The sequence below is a fragment of the Ambystoma mexicanum genome, chromosome 2p (genome assembly GCF_040938575.1).
Source record: "Ambystoma mexicanum isolate Mex_15411 chromosome 2p, UKY_AmexF1_1, whole genome shotgun sequence".
NCBI lineage: Eukaryota > Metazoa > Chordata > Amphibia > Caudata > Ambystomatidae > Ambystoma > Ambystoma mexicanum.
Genome location: NC_090923.1, coordinates 1,343,124,309 through 1,343,144,461, shown reverse-complemented (window position 1 = coordinate 1,343,144,461; position 20,153 = coordinate 1,343,124,309). Strand labels below are relative to the sequence as shown.

Sequence of the window (20,153 nt, the reverse complement as noted above, 5' to 3'; positions counted from 1 at the left end):
TGCATTTGATCTCGTTGACCATGATACCTTATGTAAACAACTCAAACATTCCGCCCACTTCTCCCGGGATGCCACATCATGGATCTCCTCCTTCCTGAAGCAGAGACTTATAAGAGTCTTCTCAGACCATGCAGGCGCAGCACCCACCACTATCCACCGTGGTGTACCTCGGGGATCCTGCACCGCTCCCACACTCTACAATATCTTTACCCTACCTCTCCAATGACCTGGATGATCGCAGCATAGTGTACACAAACTATGCCGACGACCCACAAGTCTTACTCCCTTCTCACAAGCTCTTATGAATAGGATGCAGCCACCCTAGCCAACAAATATGCAACCATACACGCGTGGATGGCAGCTAATGGCCTATATCACAACTGCGATAAAACAGATTCACCTGGTAGGCTCCAAAGACACTCCAAGCCTGACCTACAATAAAGTACCTTTTAACAAGGATAAGTTATCACTGTGTCATCAGCAGTCAAGACGCTAGGTGGTGTCTTTGACTCCTCGCTGTCCATGACGCGCCAAGTTGGTGCCATCGCATCCTCGGCAGCACTCGCAACTAAAATCGATGTGGTCAAACCCTACCTGTCAACCACAAACTGCCTCACAATAGCCAGGCTACCATTGGGGCCAAACTGGATTATTGTAATGCCCTTTTCATGGGCATTTCCGCCAAAAACCTCAATAGGTTACAAGTCATGCAAAACAATGCCCTGAGGGCGGCATTGAGCATCCCTAAAAGGGAACGTCTCCCAGGCTAGAAGAGATGCACACTTGCTGCCAGTTAAAGAGCGCATTCTATTTAAAACAATAGCCATCACACACAAATGCCTCGCTCACACTGTCCCCTCTAGTTATCTGAAAAAAATAACACCAGTCACCTTCCCCAGACCCATACAATCCCACGTCTCCAACCAGATTTACGTCCCCACTTTCAAAAGAGCTAAAGTGGGAGGTTCTAACTTCCAACATCTAGCACCTAAAAAACTGGAATTCCTTGCCCACATCACTCAGAAATTAAGCATCATACACAGTCTTCTGTAAAGCTCTTAAGACCAAATTCCTCAACTAATACAGGCGAGGTAGGCCATCATCACAAGACCCGCCGGCACTCCATCTGGACTGTAGTCCAGCATATACCCTAGAATTTCCTGTGCGAATTACTTGGTTCTTCTGTAACCACAGAACCTTTTTTTTGCCAAACACACTATTACTGTCACTCTAATTCTAATGTCTCTTTTTTCTATGACTCTCCACTTGCATTGTAGTCCAGCCACCACAAACTGAGCCCATTGTAACCAAGGGAAAGATGGTTAAGCCCACCCTGTAACTCTCACCACCATTCTTTCCTACATTCCAGTTTGAGTTTCTTGTTCATGGTGCTGAGCATTGGGATAAACCATTTTGCCATTGCTCTTTCTTGACAGGGTGAAAGGTTTTTCAGGGGAGATGCCTTCAATTATTTCAGCGATCCGTTTGTGAAGTAGCTCTGTTTTTCCGTCGAGGTGAGCTTTGTCCAGTTTAGTGCTAGTTGGTTTTGGGAGTTCAAGTTGTTAGATTAAATTGCTCGCTTTGATGGCTTTAGTATCTTTTTGTGATAGTTGGGAGTTTATCTGTCTACTTGATATATTTAGTTGGTAGCATGATCACAAACGGGATGATGAGGTGGTCTCTCCAGAGTATCTGTATTGGTGGTGCGGTGGCGATAAGATTTTTGTTGGCAAAGATTGCGTCAAGTGCGTGTGTCCCACTGTGTGTTTTGCTCCTTTGACCAATTGTCGTAGTTTCATGGCTTTAAGTTCGTAAGTATTGGGTTCTTGTTTTCTTCAGGTTCCTCTTATATATTGTGTTGTAGTTGAGGGAGGTGTCCTTGTGATAAATGGGATGAGGGCTTCGATTTTGTTCGTATTCCTAGACCATTGGCTCCCTTCTCACATGACCTAGCACATCTGCTAGGCCCTCGGTTTTATGTTCCATAACATTAAACCCTCACTGATGACGACAATTCAAGACTTGCTCCTTTATTTCTAACAACCAAGAAACAAGAACTTCATGGTTATAACCAACGGTTGAAACCAAACACCAGCGCCTCTGCCAAACGAGGTTTGCCAACCAACCCACTCTAAATTCAATCCTTGGGAATCTTGGAGTTTGGTTCCCCGACAAACCATGTGCTAGGCTGCAGGTTCCATTACAGTACCAACCAGCAGGTAGCGCAGGGGCCCGCTTGTCCTTCAAACTCCAACCAACCTTATTTCACTCCTCAAGGACACATGAAGAGAAATGGAAGACCTCCAACTACAGACCGATTTCAAACATTCCCTACCCAGCAAAACTACTAGAAACCTACATCTACAAACAAACACGTAGAAAAACACTGGACTAGGTGCAAGTCTGCTTTAGACCCACGAGGGGAACGGAAACGGCACTCCTATCTATCTGGGATGACCTAAAGACAAACGCAGACTACAGCACAAACTCTGCCTTAATGCTACTCCACCTCTCTGCAGCATTCGACAGTCAACCATGAAATCCTCATCAAGAGATTATAAGAAATGGGATTAACAGATTTATCCCTACTCTGGATGAAATCATTACTAGCCAATAGAACAGACTGTCTGGATAAAACCCTTCAAATCGACGCCACGGGACAATGACTGAAGAGTACCACAATGATCATCCCTATCCCCACTGTTCTTCAACATCTACCTGGCTCCGCTAATCAAGATTTAAAAAAGGAATGTACGTGCAACACCTATGCAGACGACACATCGATCAAATCTAAGATGCACAAGAAGAGAACACAACGCTGGGAGAATGTCTCAAAGAACTCTGCGACTGGATGAACACAAACATCCTAAAACTCAACCCAGGCAGTACAGAAATCATGATTATAGCAAAAAACCTGGAAAATAACACTTATGTACCATGGCCTACAGAACTAGGAACCGCACCCACACCATCAAAAATAGTCAAACCTAGGAATCCTAATGGACCACGCGCTAACATTAGAACCACAAGTAAATGCAATAATCAAGAAATGACTATGCCAACAGCCGCTACCTCGGAATGCCAGAAAACCTACTGAAGAAACTGCAACATTTCCAAAACGCAGCAGCCAGACTCCTCATCAAACTATCATGAAGAGACCACATTACCCCAGCGCTAAAAATGTTACTGGCTTCCAGTCAAACAACGAATCGCGTTCAAAACAATGTGCATAACGCACAGAGCTATCCTCGGACAAGGAGCAGAATTCAGACAAAACAACGATTTACCAACCGACCAGAACACTCCGATCATGCAACGACATCCGCCCTGAACCAAAACCTTACACAAGGAAAAAAGCTAGGGGGATCCTCCTTCTCTCACCTGGCAGTGAAAGACATTAGAAATACAAAGGACCACCTAAAATTCAAGAAACTACTCAACCTGGCTCTTCGCCACAGAACCAGAATGAATCGGTACCTCAAAGCCAAGCCCCCTCGCTAGGCTAAACCCAAGGGACCGGGACCGTTACTAGAGAAGAAGGAGCAGTAAAAACTAACGCACAACAGGAGATCGAGCACTTACAACTGATAGGGAGGGGGCCACCCCCTTGGAACAAAGGGAGACAATACTAGACGGAGCACTCTTAAGACCAAAACCAACTGATAACCTTAGCAATATCAACCGTGGGTGATGGTGCACGGTATAAATATCCTTAACATAATATTTAGCCTGACTGTGCCAGATAGCCTGACTGTGCCAGATAGCCTGACTGTGCCAGATAGCCTGACTGTGCCAGATAGCCTGACTGTGCCAGATAGCCTGACTGTGCCAGATAGCCTGACTGTGCCAGATAGCCTGACTGTGCCAGATAGCCTGACTGTGCCAGATAGCCTGACTGTGCCAGATAGCCTGACTGTGCCAGATAGCCTGACTGTGCCAGATAGCAGCATTTAGCCTGACTGTGCCAGATGGCCTGACTGTGCCAGATAGCAGCATTTAGCCTGACTGTGCCAGATGGCCTGATTGTGCCAAATAGCAGGATTTCGCGTTTAGCCTGATTGCGCCAGATAGCAGGATCTCACTTTTAGCTTGATTGTGCCAGATAGACTAATTGTGTGTTACTCACCACTCCGAAGTAGGCCCAAGACGTGGATGAGTGACCTTGGAGATGATGGTTGTACAAGAACCAATATTCAGCCTTCCATCCCAGCTCCCCTGATTACAAGACTCCGGCTTCCTCAAATAGGGGCTCTTTTCTACAATGTACCTCTCCGCTGTTTCGATTGGGACAGACAGAGGTGTCAATTGAATAAAAGAGCGGGGAGAACACACACCACCAATACCAATGCTGCAAAGGAATACAAAGAAATTATACAGTGTTGAGAATAAACCAAGCAATAAGAACAGCAGTATAATACAGGAAAATACCTAGGTAAGTATTGGAGTGGTGCTTCCCCGGGGTGAATCTACAAAATATGAATAAGCACAGTGAGTGGAAAGAATTCTAAAGAGACTTCCTAAAGTATTGAACCAAGGACAACCAACCTGAAATATGGGTATTTTGAGGATGGATAATAGTCCAGGAAACAGAAGACAACGATAGGAGAAAACAACAAACAGGAATGTTAGTATAGGGAAATAAACCCGAGCGAGACGAGGGTCGCACTAGTGCCGGGTTGGTGCAGAATCAGCAAAGCGTTTATATGCACTTGAAGACAGTCACTCAATGTCCCAAAATCCAACAAAAGGAAAAATCCAATCAAGGCCGTGGAGAAATTATTACAAATGACAGAGATGGAGTTGCCAACTACAAATATGTACCTGAGCGCACATGCATCCAGATAAGGCGTGAAAGAGTTCCGGATGGTTGATAGCAGGTCACCTGCGAGAAGGGCGAAGTCGCTCCGCGTCTGGTAGCAGCTAGCTGGGATGAGGTACCGGAAGAGACAGCAGGAAGAATAATCCAATAACGTTCCGGGTCAAAAGCCAGGCGAGCACGACAGGAATAAAGGAGGAGGCAAGCCAATCCAGAAGCCAGGCAAGGGTCATAACCAGTTTAGCAGATTAGGAATTTGTGCAGAGGAAACACAAAGGAGTAAACGGACGTAACCTCTGTAGCTTGTAACGCTAATTAGCAGCAACGAGCCCCTTGAAAGACGGTGGTTTTAAAGCCGTATGGGGGCGTGTCTTGCCATACGTCTTCCACGTACAGGACGTGTCAGTTGGCACGGAATCCGTCGTTTGTACAGGCGCCATGGCAACCTGTATCTGCTCCACAGAGGAGCTTGTAAAGGAGTCATATTTTGCAAGGAAGCCCACAGGGAAGCCCGAAGTGTAACATTGTGCCAGATCTCTCACATCAAGATCACTATTAGTGAGCAATATCTCACAACTAGGTAGACTATACTCTATGCTAGCTAGTACATACAAAATTGCACATATGAGCCAGCGTCACAATTGGACAGAATTGTGAAGATTAGCATTTTCATATTTCAACAGAACTGTAATACTAGCTTGCGTCGGATCGAAACAGAATTGAGAAGATTAGCTTTTCATTGTAAAGACTGGATGGGGGTATCTGTACTCCTTCTCTATATATGGCATAGTAGAGACACAGGGCACCCCAGCCAAGATTCTCCATTTGGTAAACGTGGACAAGCAATCAAGGCTTAAGCTCTCTGGGGGTGATGCAGGCTGGTTAAGTACAGTGTGGTCCCCAAGCACCCACAAAGGAATGTCCACACACTGTTAGTGATAACACAGCTCTTTATATAAATGAGGCTCAAGTTATGTACACAATCGCAATAACACTGTGCTGAGGTAAATCTAAAATGATATATACAGTCTCAATGTGGTACCACAATTACTTCTTAGATTCCATTAAAATGCATTAACTGTAGACAGTTCAAATGACATACAAACCAATTAATAAAATGATCAACCATCGGCATAGGAGGAAAACGAGGGCTTAAACAATTGGCAGAATACTGGGCCCCTACCAATAGGCACAGTACTGTGAGGATCCCCTCCATCTGGGCAACCTATAAAATAAAGATATAACAAAAGCCCAGTCCATATACTGCTTATAAGTCTTATTTCCTTCTAGAAGAGTTCTACCACCCCAATGTACATGGTTTAGCAGAGTTCGACGTCGGGTCATCGACGGATCCTTCTTGAGTGCCTCCCTTTAAGTCAGGAGCCATGGATCGTCGAGATCCCTTAATGAAAAGGTGAACAAAGGCGTTGAGGCAGCAGGTTCGGTCCAGGCGGTGCTCATTGACGATCGGTTGTGGACGTCCTGCGAAGAATAGGCGTGCGGTGCACCTCGACGTCGATAATTTGTTGCTGCAAAGAGTCAATGAAGAACTTTGACCCAGCAAGGGCGTCTGGTTGTTGGTGTCTATGTGGTCTTCGGGTGGTGGGAAACCCACTGGCGAATTCTCCTCGGTTCGTCAGCGGCCTTGACTTTCTCCGATGGGACAAAGCGGTCGTCCGTGATGAGCGAGGGAGTCCTTGATTCAAAGTGTTCTTAGGCGATGGAGTGGTGCGGCTCTGGTCGTCGGCGGCACAGTGTCGAGCTGTCCCCGCTTCTGGGCAACACTGCTTCGACAGGCCTCCAGCAGGTTATGGCGGTCCTCCGAACCCTGGGTGACGACTGTGGACGGATGTCTGGGTGCTTTTCTTCGGCGGTCCCGGTCGATAGTCTTTCGAAGGATGACTTCCAGGGTGCTTTGGCGAAGGTTAGCTGTCCCTCGTAGCTCGGGAAGAGATCTCCTAACCAGGTCCTCTCTTGGATCAGTTTCTTGAAGGGATAACCACTTTCAGATTGCGTCAAAGGGAACAGCGGTTCACCTTCTTCCGACTCGGCTTCGAGAGTAGGCATCAAGTTTCGACATCAGCTTCTGAACGATTTCCTTCAGTGAGAGGTCCCCAGATATACTGTTTGGTCTCTCATTCACTCTGCTGGGTCACACTCAGGCATCCAATCATTCAGAAGGGCATTCAGGCAGGCAGCCAATCAGGCTCACAGTGCGTTCAGGCCATTCTCCTCCCTCCAGACATTCACAACAAGGAATATGTATTGGGACAAGTACCCAGCCATTCAGCACATCATTCATACCTTTTTCGGGCAGGGCTGTCTGTCTGTGTCACATACCAGAAACCAGACGCCCATGACATGAAGTGCATATTGGTCACACACTCCATTTACCCAGGTCCCACCCCAAGGGCGTACCCACAACATAGTCACTGGGGAAGGCTCCAGCCAGTCTGACCTGGACTTCCCCCACAATACCATATTTGGAACTCCACCCAACAGCCAGTCAGGGGAAGAGACAAAGTCAGGGCTTCCCAGGACTTTGGGAAAACAAGGTAATGGGCAACAGAAAGCAAGAGGCCACAGTTGCCATCTTGTCTCCGATCAGGAATCAACTGATTCCAATGGCAGGGCCTGGGTATCCCAAAATGTAGGATACTAGGAGTACCTGTCAAATTCAGCATGCAGCTGCCACCAGCCCATACCCTGCTCTGTGGGCCACACAGGTGCCAACAACATACACTAGGGGTACAGGGCTGTACCCCCACCCATTGGTGCCATAAGTGTATCCCAAGGGTCTGTTCACCACGACCAAAAAGAGGAAGAGCTGCACTGCCAGGAGCCCTGCATGGACTCCTGTGCAGAAAATAACACAGAACACATGATAAAAGGACTACAGGACAAGGACATGGAGTCCCTGTCCCTCCAATGCATTTCCAGAATCAGTCCTATCTAGAAAGAACAATAATACTAGCTTGTGTCATATCTGGACAGAATTGAGTGTCAGCTTGGGTCACATCTAGACAGAATTGTGAATGTAAACTTGCACCACACCCAGAAAGGCTTGTAAAGATTACCTTGTGTTGAATATAGACGAAACCGTAAGAGTAGCCTGCGTCCTAACCAGACAGAATTGTAAATATTAGCCTCTGTTGCACCTAGAAAGAATAGTAATACCAGCATTGCGTCACATCATGATAGAATTGTAAAGATTAGCACACGTGAAATCTAGGCAGAATTGTGAAGATTAGCATTGCATCATATCTAGTCAGACTTGTAATACTATCTTGCGTAATATACAGACAGAATGGGAATACTAGCTTGCGTCACATCCAGATAGAATTATAAAGATTGACTTGTGTCACATCTAGCAGGATTGTGAAGATTAGCATGCGTCGCTTCTAAAAGGCGATGCCACTAACCAACCCAACTAAACAATCTCCCCCCTCGGCATATACCTCTCACTCTCTACACATACACAACCACACCTCTAAAGCATTACAAACCGCTCGCACTTCACTACATCACAACAACAAAACCTAACACCGCCTCGCACAACACATGACGGCTACGAAAAGCACACCTAAACTCAGCGAACGTGTTAACCGAACTGAGGCTGCCAACAGCACATCACAGCTCTTGCTCTTTTTCCTGCTCAACCTTACTAACCCATCCCACCCTCTTTCTTTTTCAGATCCGCCAGAGTGCCGGGGGACCACTACAGTGGTGACGGTGCACGTTATAAATATCCTTTATCAGGTAATGTGCACCCTCCATTCTAACCTAAGCCTGGCTTAACAGCCACCCAAACTAAATATTACAGTGGCATATCTGTACCTGTGGTAACTCTGGTACTAAACGGAAAAACAAAACGGCCCGAAAAACAAATTTGGTGATTTGGTAAAGAAAACATTGGTAGCAAGCCCATGTGCAAGCTACCCATATGGGCTCCAAGGTCCTATGCAGCTACTTTGCAACCCTGCCCACTGCCTGCAGCTTTCCCAAAACACTTTGCATCGGAGGTAGCAAAACGAGAAATACCAGGCCACAAGTCCTAAATAAAAAAGTGGGGCGACTCATTAATGTATAATGAAAAGTGACGTCAGAGGAAAGTGGAGAGATGTTAAAGTGAAAACTTCATTCCATTGGTCTTTTCCGACTGAATAAAGTGACTAGTACAAACATTAATTTGCCGCTTAAAATTTGAATCATAAACACCTATAAACGAACAACATTTCCTGTTATGCTGCTGCAAGGTATAAAAGGTGCGCACCTAAAACGATGTTTTAAAGTGTTGTCTGCAAAGCAAAATCCTAATGAGAAACGTCCTCTCCTGTGTAGACGCTCATCTGGTCCTGTCTGTGGCCCGGCCAGCAGCCAAATTGCACGCAGATTATTCTAATCCGCTCTTGGTCTTCGCGAGAGCAACAAAGCTGTCTGCAGGCAGCCTGCCATGGCTACACGGCATCTGCCTGGGGTGGGCAGGGCAGGAGGCAACGGAGGTCGGCCTCAGTGCCTGTCCGTCATATGGGGTGTCGAGTGAATGAACGAGAGAGCGTCCCAGAGGCGAAGTGCACGATACTACTACTACTAAGCATGTCTCGTGATGAAGGACGCTGAAATAATTGGACGCTGAAATAATTTCCAAATTCACACTTTAAAGAACAGTCCATTGTTCGCGTCCTGATAACATCCCACTGACACCCAATAAATTGAAGGCACCCCATGTCTTCATCTTTAAACATATTGACGCAGGAATCCCATTCAGTGTGTTAACAGCTGCGCCCATTACAGTGAGGGGGGCAGATGTGGGTGCTCTTATTAGGGCCCCTTTACTTGGGAGGGACAATGCGCGTAGTAGTAGCACATGGTGCACTTGGGTGCAGTCTCGGGAGACGCTCACTACAAATATTGCTTAATTCAGACTGGAGTGGAGAGGCCATCATCCTCAGCACAAAGAGTTGGGCGCGAAAATTCAAAAACTGGTAGCCCGGCTCAGAGAGCCTCACTGACTCCCCAATGCTACGCAGTACCCGCTCAGTCGGCGTTCTCCATGGATTTCCATGGAACCTGCCTGCTTTTACCATATGCTGCATAGAAGCAGGTGTTTATATAATTTAACACCATGTGCACACATGCTTTGGAAACCTCAATTGTAGATTTTGGGTCACTAGGTAACTTCCACATTCAATCATTTATTAACTGTAACTCGGATTACATGCGTGTGTGGGGTACACTACATTGAGAGGACCTTTTTTAAAAATTAGGATTAGAATCATTTGTCAACTATTGCTAATGAAGGAGCAAGATACCCACTTGCCACGCACTGGCAAAGCGCCCATCAAATGGATAAGAAGTACATTAAGTATGTGGGCATTGCCAAAGTCAATTTACCACCTAGAGGGGGCAATCTAGAATTTAAGCTCCGACAACTGGAAGCCAGACTTATCAATATAGGACGGTTGCCAGGGGTCTCCACACCGATCATGAATTTTCTGTCTTTTTATGAATCACATGCTGTGTTCCAACAACAATCTGCCACTTGTATGTATGTTTAACAATGGATGTCCTGTTCCTGACATGGTTCAATGGTGTTTAGCTTCACTATATATTTTAGGAATATGTAGTTTATCAAGCATTCATTGGCCTCGCAGAAGGACTGCTGTGTGGCCTAAGGGTGTTTTAGCCCATTTTAGCTTAATTATCATTTGTTTTTTTTGTGGACTAACCTGGATTGAGTGGATATGCCAGTATCCTGTTTGACTGTTATAAGGTGTACATTGCCCAGTACTCATTTGTGGCTAGGCGCAAGTTCGCTTAACAGCGTCGGGTGAGTATCACGTCGGGTGAGTATCGCACCTAATTTTGGAAATATATGCTTTTTCTAATATAAATACCGGCGTGCAGTAGTCCATGTTTGCTACCGCATGCCCCTTTTCAATCATTGAGACGCCTCATGCGTGTAGGTTTGACAGGTAGGAAACATTAACCACGAGGCATCTTTAGATCACAACTTGTTAGGGTTAATAATTCATTTATTAGGCTGAGCACGAGACGGACTGCCGAACTGGCAATCCATTTTTGTTTCTTGATCTGATTCCGCACGGGAATCGCTATCGGGTGCAATAAACATTGCCAAACTGATATCTGATTCGTCAGTGTCTCGGTTTGACTCGGTATAGTAATTGTTGCCTAACATTTATACCACAATTGTGGACCCAGCCGTTTAAGGCAGAAATGCCTAACCAAGATGGCGGATGGAGCAGCACAAGCTTGATACAGCGACTCAGCGTCCCTGGTAACACAGAGAGCCGAAAGGCTAGGTATGCATACCTACGTGCCTTGACACGGACCCTAACATTAACTTCTAGTGACTAATTAATCATTGGTACCTATTGAGGTTCTAACTGCACGTTTCTCATTCCCTTTCAAATGGACTAATCTTCAATGATTGCAACGTACATTACACAACTCCTGGGCTGTTTCTCAACCTCGTAACCTGGGTGGAATTTATTGGTGCACAGAAGGCAATTGATTTGGCCGCACTTGCGAAGAAAATAAATAGGTACTCCTTGCGTTTTTATGTCGCTAACTACTATGTTTCTACATGTTGCCCCGCACAAGGCTGGGCTAGTGATCTGTAGTGCGATTGATACTGGTGAGCACCTATGATTATAGGTACATTTATTTATTGTCTTCCCTGCGAAATTCTAACATACAGGCAAAACACCAATCGCTAAGTGCCTGAAGCTACTTTCTAGTCAGTCAAACTATATGGAACCTTTAGAATATTCCCTTTTATATCAATGACCTCTACCATTATTTCTATGTTGCAGACAAAGTATGGAACAGAGCTTTTAAGGTACATTTAACAATTGGTTCAAATCCACCCTAGCTGCCATACAACTCAACCCTATTATTAATCGTGTTCTTATTTTTTTTCATTTGATTTTTGTCTGTGTATGTATGTCCTATCCGTTGTCTTATTGTTGAATTGGCATTGACCGGTTTTGATATTGTATTGATGATTCTATGACTTTGTAATGACTCGCTTTGTGTACTGGTAGATGACAATATGACCATTGTATACACCACTACATGTGCTATTGGGGTGTGCCACTTTTACCTTCGGGTTTATTTGTGTGTAATTATTATATGATTAACCTTGCAACTAGTTTGTGACGTAACCAATCGGCCTCAGAATAAGAGCACGGCTCGAAACACGTGTTAGGCTGACCTTGAGTTCAATACATTTGATGCAATTCTGCAGGAATCACTTAGACATTATGCGCAGTGTGACTATTTTCGTCTTTGTGTACTTTTGTCCCTGTGGATTATTAGGCAAAATACCCACAACAGTCACCTGCTGGCACTTTGACCTTTATTGATTTGGGTCCAAGCGCTCAGGCATCTTACTCTCCATTGCAAACATTTACATAAATCTAGTTTACCACCAGCATTAAACTATGCTGGCTTTAACACGTATAGTATTTGAAGGATGAGAAGGATTGCAAAAATGAACTTTACTTTCCTTTTTCTGCCAGTTTTCTAGCTTCAAATTAAAAGAAAATGTCCCAAGTGTACAATTGAGGCATACATAGCTTAAACCTTACTTTTATGCTGCACTTTTTCGACTTTGAAAATGAACCCCAGTGTTTAATTGTTTTCTTTTGCAATCTGCAGTCCAGATTTGGCTGAGTTGGTACATAGCATTCACATGAGAAGACCAGTATTTTGCAGAAGTCAATACCAATGAAGTGTTCGGCCATTCCCAAAAAGCGTTAAAGATACTTTAAGCCGAATATTTACTCAAAACCAAAGTTTGGCATACCCCTAGTTTAAAAGAACGAGCTTTTGATTTTACGTCTAAAGATCTGCAAAGGCTGTTTTTGCGGCAAGGCAATTGGGAAGGGTCGGAAATGAAAGCTGCCCACCGCCCAGGAATTCTCTAGCGGCTCCCAGCAGCTCTATGGCTCTTCCTGCTCGCGCACTGCGTTTCTCCTGCTACCTTGACGGACAGTTCTTAATGTTCCCTTCCCTATTAACATAGCCCAGGTAGACTGGGCTTCTGGGATGGCACCGACATTGCTGTTTGAGTGAAGCCGATTAGTGTCTTGACGGCTGACAATCCTATAACAAGGTGTGTGTGCTCGCTGCATCAAAAGTTTAGGGGCCAGTCAAAGGTGGATTTTATTATACTGATGAATGATTCCACAACAGTATTTGTACAGCAGTATACGCCTTCCTATGCGATGAATCCCAAGCTTGTTGCACCTGGTCAGTCCCGCATGAGCTAGAACTCCGTTTGGCAACATGAGAAGTAGTTTCCGGGCCTCTTTTTTTTTATTTTTTATTTTATTTTTTGGAATTGCCTACTGATGTCTTGGTCTGCTATCCTTGCCATTAAAAGCCCTCCACACCCCTAAAATCGGTCTTCACACCCTGCTTTAATTTGTTAAATGGTCCCAGTTGCGAATTAACATGGTTTTCCCTTTTGTTGGCTGGGCGGTGTAAACTGTTACCCCCTCCCGTCTATTTGCATTTCTACCCCCCTAGATGACGCACATAGTCCATTCTCATCTTAAGCACTGTGCAGGTGTGACATATCAGAATGCATTTTCAATGCCCCCTTAATGGTTTGCACCACATCTTGGATATCGGGGCTTGCTGCTAACTTCTTTCTTTCCCTTGGCAGCTCCCCTCCAAGCATCACCCGGGTGACGGTCATCCTGCTGAAGATGGCCTGTGACATGGCATGCCTCGGGACCGAAGGAGGTGGTTGTTACTTCTTGGCCCTCCCTGAAATCTCCCTCTTGGAAGAGGAAACCCTGCTGCAGGATGAGATCATGCAGAAGTAAGCTCGGGGGTGGACTGTAGGTGGTGTAACTTGGGTTATGCGAGTGGAAAGTACTATTGTACATTGAGGGTGGGGGGGACACCTATCTTAGAAAAGAGTTGTAAAGTTAATGTCCTCCGTGGTATGAATCTGCAGCCTTTTTCTCTCTGCTTGTGACTTTTATCAACCACTATTTCATTCTTTTTAAACTGATAATTCTTGTGCAGTAATCTAAAATGTAAGCAAGTCGTTTGTGTTCAAGGTTGATCTTGCTGTGGTACTCGGTTGACTTCAGCTTCTATCTTCACACCAGCAGCTAGTTTACCTTGAGCGACTTTGGATTCCTTGGGTGAACAGTTGCCACGCAGACATCCCCATTTTACATTAACACTGTTTCGGGTTAAGCACAGAAATGCATTTGGACACCTCGAATACATTTACCGAAAAGTGGTCTATATCATATATAACGAACAATGTGTTTATTTTGCATCTCATGCGGATGTATGTGTGGCAATCTATGTACCAGCTCCCCCGTTATAGCATCTGATCACTGATTGATGCATGTTATATATGCGCTCGGTAGTCCCGAACATATTTTGGAGTGGCAGTGTTATCTTTGCAAAGCAGAACGAATGCAAAATAACATGGGCTTTCCCATTGAAGTTCCTCTTCAGATCGGCCAGTAACAGTAGCGCTCCTTCCTGGGCCACTGCTCTGCCGATGCTATTCACCAGAGGCCTTGCTAAGGGGGCAGGGGGTGAGGGGGGGGGGGGCTATAGCCCCGGGTCTTTTGGTTGTAGCCCCGGATAGAAGCTCGAGGGTTACAACCAAAAAGGCTAGCTAGCCACCAGTCCCTAAATTAGCATAGCCCCAGATCTTTTCCAGACCTAGCAACACCCCTGTGATTCATGCAGACCTCGGTGGATCTTTGTGGGTGGAAGCAGAGTGGCAGGCTCGGAGCTCAAGTTTCCCAATCCCATGTGAGTGTCCAACGGGCCTGTTGTGGTTTTTTTTAAAAATGTTTTTTTGTTTTTTTTTTTTAGCGACCACGCTCATTTTTTTATTTTATTATTTGGGCCCAGAAATCAGAGTCTCAAGAAAGAAACTGGACTGTAGGATTTTCTCAATAATGGAATTGGGAAACTTGCTGGTTTCTGTGGCTTTGTATTTTTTTTGGTCAGTATTTTTACTCCCCAAAAATAAATGAGTATTTGCCTGTTAGTGTCTACTGTCTCGCTGGGTATGCAGTGATTATGACGAATCACAAAATAACGAATCCCTTTACAACCAACCGAAAATAACGAATTCCAAAATAACGAATTTGGGGGAAAAAAACTAAAGAGGTTGGGAGTGGGATTAATGTTTTTTGGGGTAGGGAAAAGTATTGGAAACAAAACAAGGGGGGGCTGGGGGAGGAACCCACACCCCCCACAAACAGGAATTTTTATTTCGCAATTTGTTATGGTATTGGTTGTAATGGAATTCGTTATTTTAGATTAGATAAAATCACATGTAACCGTGCCACCGTGCTTCAGGTGCTGCTCACGCTCCTTCTCATGTAATCTTTACTTCCGTCCATTGGGGCACCCCAACTGTGAAGCCCATACAAGTGGTAATGATCGCTTCTGCCAAGTCATCGGTGTTGGGGGGGGGGGGGGGGGGGGGGGGCGGGTAACTATTCTGAGGAGTGGTACAGGATGCGAGATGAACTGGTAAAAACTGCTTAACTTCGGATAAATTCGTATGCTGTCATTTTGTCCCAGATCTGTGGGGCCAATCGCAGATTGCAGTATGTGGTCCCACCTCGCCTGTCCCAGGTTCTGGAAAAAAACATGCAGTGATGGATTGGGTCCTATGCCACCAAAAGATTGTGACCTTGAAAATATTGTAGTCTGTGCACACCCCGTATTGTTTTGTATGTGTTTATATAGCGCTCTTTCCCCACTTGTATGGCTTCAATGCGCTTTGTGATTGGAACGCCCTTGGTGACCGCAGTCAATGTGTAGGAGGTTGTAAGAGTTTAGATTAAGAGATGCTTGTGTGCGTTTTTGCCAGCTTAGGACTTTGGTGGCTGGCTAGGCTCCAGTAAGCAGTCCAAAAGTCAGGCACTTGTGGGGTGGTGCTGTTGGTGGTTTAGAATAGAGTGCTATTGCTGAAGATTCGATGTTTGCCCAGCTATACCAAATTTTATTTTCGTTCGTAGTCTCTGTATGCTAGTTGCAGGTACGTTGGGGGTTTGCGTGGACGGCTGTGCGCTGCTAGACCGGAATGGCATAGCCATAGCTGCATTCTATGGTGCATGGATGGATGGCCGTGCCTATGGCCTGTGTTCACAGACGTGGTGTAAGGTATACGTACTGCATGCTGCATGCTTTATTGTAGTTCGGCTGCAGCGTTTTTTCTCATTGGATGGCATGGTCTTGTTTGTGGTCTCTGGAGCGAAAGTCTGAGCAGCGAGGGCGAGTCTCGGAGGGGGAGGGCATGGGAGATGAGGACGATGATGTGGGAGAGGGAGAAGGGCGAAAGTTTGTCGTGGAGTGCTTCTGTGAAGAGTGCCAGCATTTGTGAGCTATTTAGTGGGTAGAAGTGTTGCTTTTCTTCTGAGTAAGGTTTATTTTGAATGTATAAGAACTGACAGTCTTTTCTCATGTCAAGTAGCTCATCTAATCATTTGTTTGTATTCTGTGACCTGTGTTCAAAACGTACATTCCCAAAATGCAAAGAATCGAACTTGGACTCGATGCGCTACTAACATGTTCCAGCTTGAGAGCCCTATAGCTACTATACTGTGCTTCTGTACACTGAGAAGGGTCGCAGGATGGGTAGTGCTGTAGCATATAGCTGTGTGCCTTTAAATGGATCCGGTTCCCGCCCCCGTTAGGTTCTTCATGCTGCTGATTTTATTGGTACACCTCTATTTGCAGCACCCTGAAATGTTTGAAATGTATCCGGATATGTATTGGTTGCACCCTGTAATGAGGCCACGAAAGCTGCATCCATTTCGATTTCAAACTGATGTGCTTTCTAGTCTTGGCACACCTTACTGGGGTGAATTAGTCCGAAACCTACTTTGTTTCAATGTTATCCATTGGTGGTTGCAATATATCGGAGGGTTATGATTTCTATTGGAACAATGTTCTGCTGAACTTCTCAACCAACACTGCCGGGGGATGTGTAGCCATCCAGTCCCGTAAGTCCTTTGAAGTCTAGTCCCGCCCACTCACCCTCCATTGGATTTAGCAGTAATAGTCCTAGAATGCACGGGCCTGGATGAGATGGAACCGTCTGGCGTTGGTTTGGTTGAGTGCTTGCTTTTGGCAGGCATTGGAACGTCTCCCATTTGATTCTTGACTTGCCCATGTTTCTCAAGCATGTAAATGACACTTGGGCTTGGTTAGACTTTTGTTTTTTGGGAGGTTGGCACCACCAGCCACTTTTAAAACACATAACACATGCTTTGGGCTGTTAAAAAGTAATACTGTGTGCCCAACTCCCTCCAATTTCCCAATTGAAGTACACAAGTTTGCTTTGTGGACCAACTCACCGGGTTTGATGACCATAGATCAGAGGATCTCGGTGTACCCACAATATGACCAGCCCCTGGGAAGGAATTCTAGGCTACATATAGCTATAACCATCAGGAAAACTCTGCTGGTTACCTATTGATCTCTGGTGTTCTGTGACTGGTTTGCGGGGTGTATGGTGAATGGGTACAGTAGACCTGTCTCCAATGCTTCGATAAACAGCCAGAGCGGAAGATGCCAAGCATCTGAATGTTGAACCGAGGGGAAAGGAGGGGATGGATCAATTGAAGTATTGCCAGTAAAATAGCTCAGCGGTTTAAGTGCTTGCTGCTGCGATCTGTAGGTCACTGGTTCAAATCCCACCAAGGCCACATCAGCCGTTCAGCCTTCCGCGTTCGATAAAGGAGTACCAACTTCGGTTGGGTGATATTGTATGTATATGTTTTATGTACATCGCTTTGGTGAACGCTATATATTGTTGCTCGTTACCTTTTTAGTTTAGTTTATTCATTTGTAATGCGCACCAAACCCAGGGGTATCGGGGCGCAGCAGTTACAGGTAATGCGAAGCTTAGTTAACAGATTATAGAAATGGCAGTACAAGCAAACAATAGTGCAGTTGAGGAACACAGAGGAAAGAGCAATGCAAAGGAGTAAGCAAAGGCAATCATTACATTATAAACGGGATACAAATGCAAGGTTGGGGCAGCTGGGATATGGTCGGGTACAGGCAAATATACTAGAGGGGGTGCAAAGATGCGAGAGTGTAGTCCTAGTGGCTGGAAGTGTATGTACGGACATTAGATGTCTTTCGATTTAAGCCAGTTGATGTAACTTAGTCTGAACTTGGGGTAAGATTGATCTTCTCCAATGTGAAGGAGTTCCACAGTTGGGCTGCTTTGACGTGGAAGCTATTTCCACCAACCTTAGAGTTTGAATCTAGGGATGGTGATGCAGTTGGAGTTAACAAGTCACGTGGGTCTGTTGGAGATTCTTTTTTGAAGTCTGTTCATGAGATAGCTAGGGGCAGCGTTGTTCAATGCCTTGAGTCAGGGCGGCTGTTTTTAATTAAATTTTGTTGAGGGTTGAGTGTCCATTGTTTTGGCGTCTTATTGCCGATATGTGACCTTTTGGGCACTCAAACGACAGCTCTTAATGCATTATTTTGCAGGATTTGGATTTTTTGGATGATAGATTTGTTGGCCCCAATGTATAATGCATTGCAACAGTTAAGCCTTGATAGGATCAGGGCTCTTGCCAAGGTAATGCAGTTGTCATCTGAGAGAAAGGCTTTACCAGCTCTGATCAACTTACATGTGTAGGCTGTGGCTGGCAGAGGCCATGGAGCTTACTTATTTGCCTAAGAAGAGGGTGGAACCAAGGTAAAAGCCAAGTGTTTTTACTTCCTTAGCCACCTTAATAAGGTTACCATCTATAATGAAAGGGTACTCCTGTCCTAGTTTCTTCAGGTTGGTGTGGGTGCTGAGAATGATGAGCTCTGTTTTGTCATCAGGCATAGACCGTGAGTGGCCATCCATGCCTGGATGATGAGATGCACCCTATTCACCAAGGCCAAATCCTCTCCATAGATCCCAGAAAGTGGGAGGAGAATCTGGGTATCATCTGCATAGTTAGTGTAGGTGATACCAAGAAGGTCCAAATCATCAGAGGGGCTTGGTAAATGTTGTATAATGTGGGGGCGACCCAAGACCCCTGAAGCACGCCACAGGTAATGGGGAATGGAGTCCGCTGCTGCTGAAGGAGAGAAGACCCTCATAGTTCTCTCGCTTAGGAAGGACCTAATCCAGGTAATAGCATCTTTAGAGAAGTGGGCAGCTGAATCCAGGTGTCTGCATCAGACCTTGTGATCTGAGAGGTCGAGTAATAAGAATAAGGCTGATTTCCCCTTATCTCTCAGTCTACCTGTGCCTTCAGGTCGATAAGAGCAGTCTCAGTTCCATGTTGGGGGTGGAAGCCTGATTGACGTGCTCCAAGGAGTTGATGTTGCTCCAAATATTTTTGTATTTGAAGATGAGCAACTTTATCAAGGATCTTAAGCAGAAAGGGTACTGTTGTAATAGAGTGGTAGTTAGTGGGTATAAGTGGGTCTAGAGTTTGGTTCTTTAATAACGGGAGCACCCAGGATTGTTTGAGATTGGATGGGATGGAACGAGATGTGAATGAGGCATTGATGAGTTTGGCTATGAAAGGGGCTAGGACTCTAGCCGTGTCTTTTAGGAGTTGAGCAGGGCAGAGATCTCCCTGGCAGTTGGAGGGCTTGAGGGAAAGAATTACTTTCTCTGCCTCAAGGGTTGAGATTTTGTTGAAGTTAAATTGAGGGGTCGGGTTAGCCAGTGTGTCCTTCGCAGGGATACTTGGGATGATATTGTGAGGAGGGATGGTTAAGGGATTTTTGTTTGGGGACATTTTATTTTGAAGGGTAGATATTTTATTGGAAAGGGCCTGTTGTATATCAGTGCACCATGTTTTGTATTTGGTGCAGATATCAGATATGCTAATAGGGGATTCAAGTTCCTTGAGGATGGAGAATAATTCTTTAGTGCTAGAGTTAGCGCTCGAGATGCATTTGTTGTAGGAATTGCGTTTGGCAAGTATAATGTCCTTTGTAGTGGGATGAGATTTTGGTAAGTTTCTTTTTATTAGATATTGTTGCGAGTAGTCGCCAGGTTGTTTCACAACTCCTCTTTAGGTTTCTGAGGTCTTTGAGTTGAGGCTAAAACCATTTATTCAGATGCGCTTTAGGCTTCCTAGGTCTGAGTTTACTGGGAGCAACAGTGTCAAGTATAGTAAGCATGATTTTGTTATGCTCATTGACAAGTGAGCCTGGGTGAAGGTGGTCTCCAAGCTGGTTAAGGGTAGGGATGATTGCTGGGAGCACTTTCTCCCTAGTTATTTTTTTGGTTTCTAGTTAGACAGGGTGGGGCTATAGGCATGGTTGGAAGGAGTTATCTGGTAGT

General features: G+C 45.3%; 1 protein-coding gene across 2 annotated transcripts in view; it reads left to right on the top strand.

Moving 5' to 3' along the window:
• Positions 1-20,153, top strand: part of LLGL1 (LLGL scribble cell polarity complex component 1) — a 557,504-nt gene that overhangs the window by 346,792 nt on the left and 190,559 nt on the right. For both annotated transcript variants that reach the window (XM_069645702.1, XM_069645701.1), the window contains exon 5: positions 13,512-13,670. In XM_069645702.1, the coding sequence (XP_069501803.1) occupies positions 13,512-13,670 (159 nt within the window). The remainder of the gene's footprint in view (positions 1-13,511; positions 13,671-20,153) is intronic.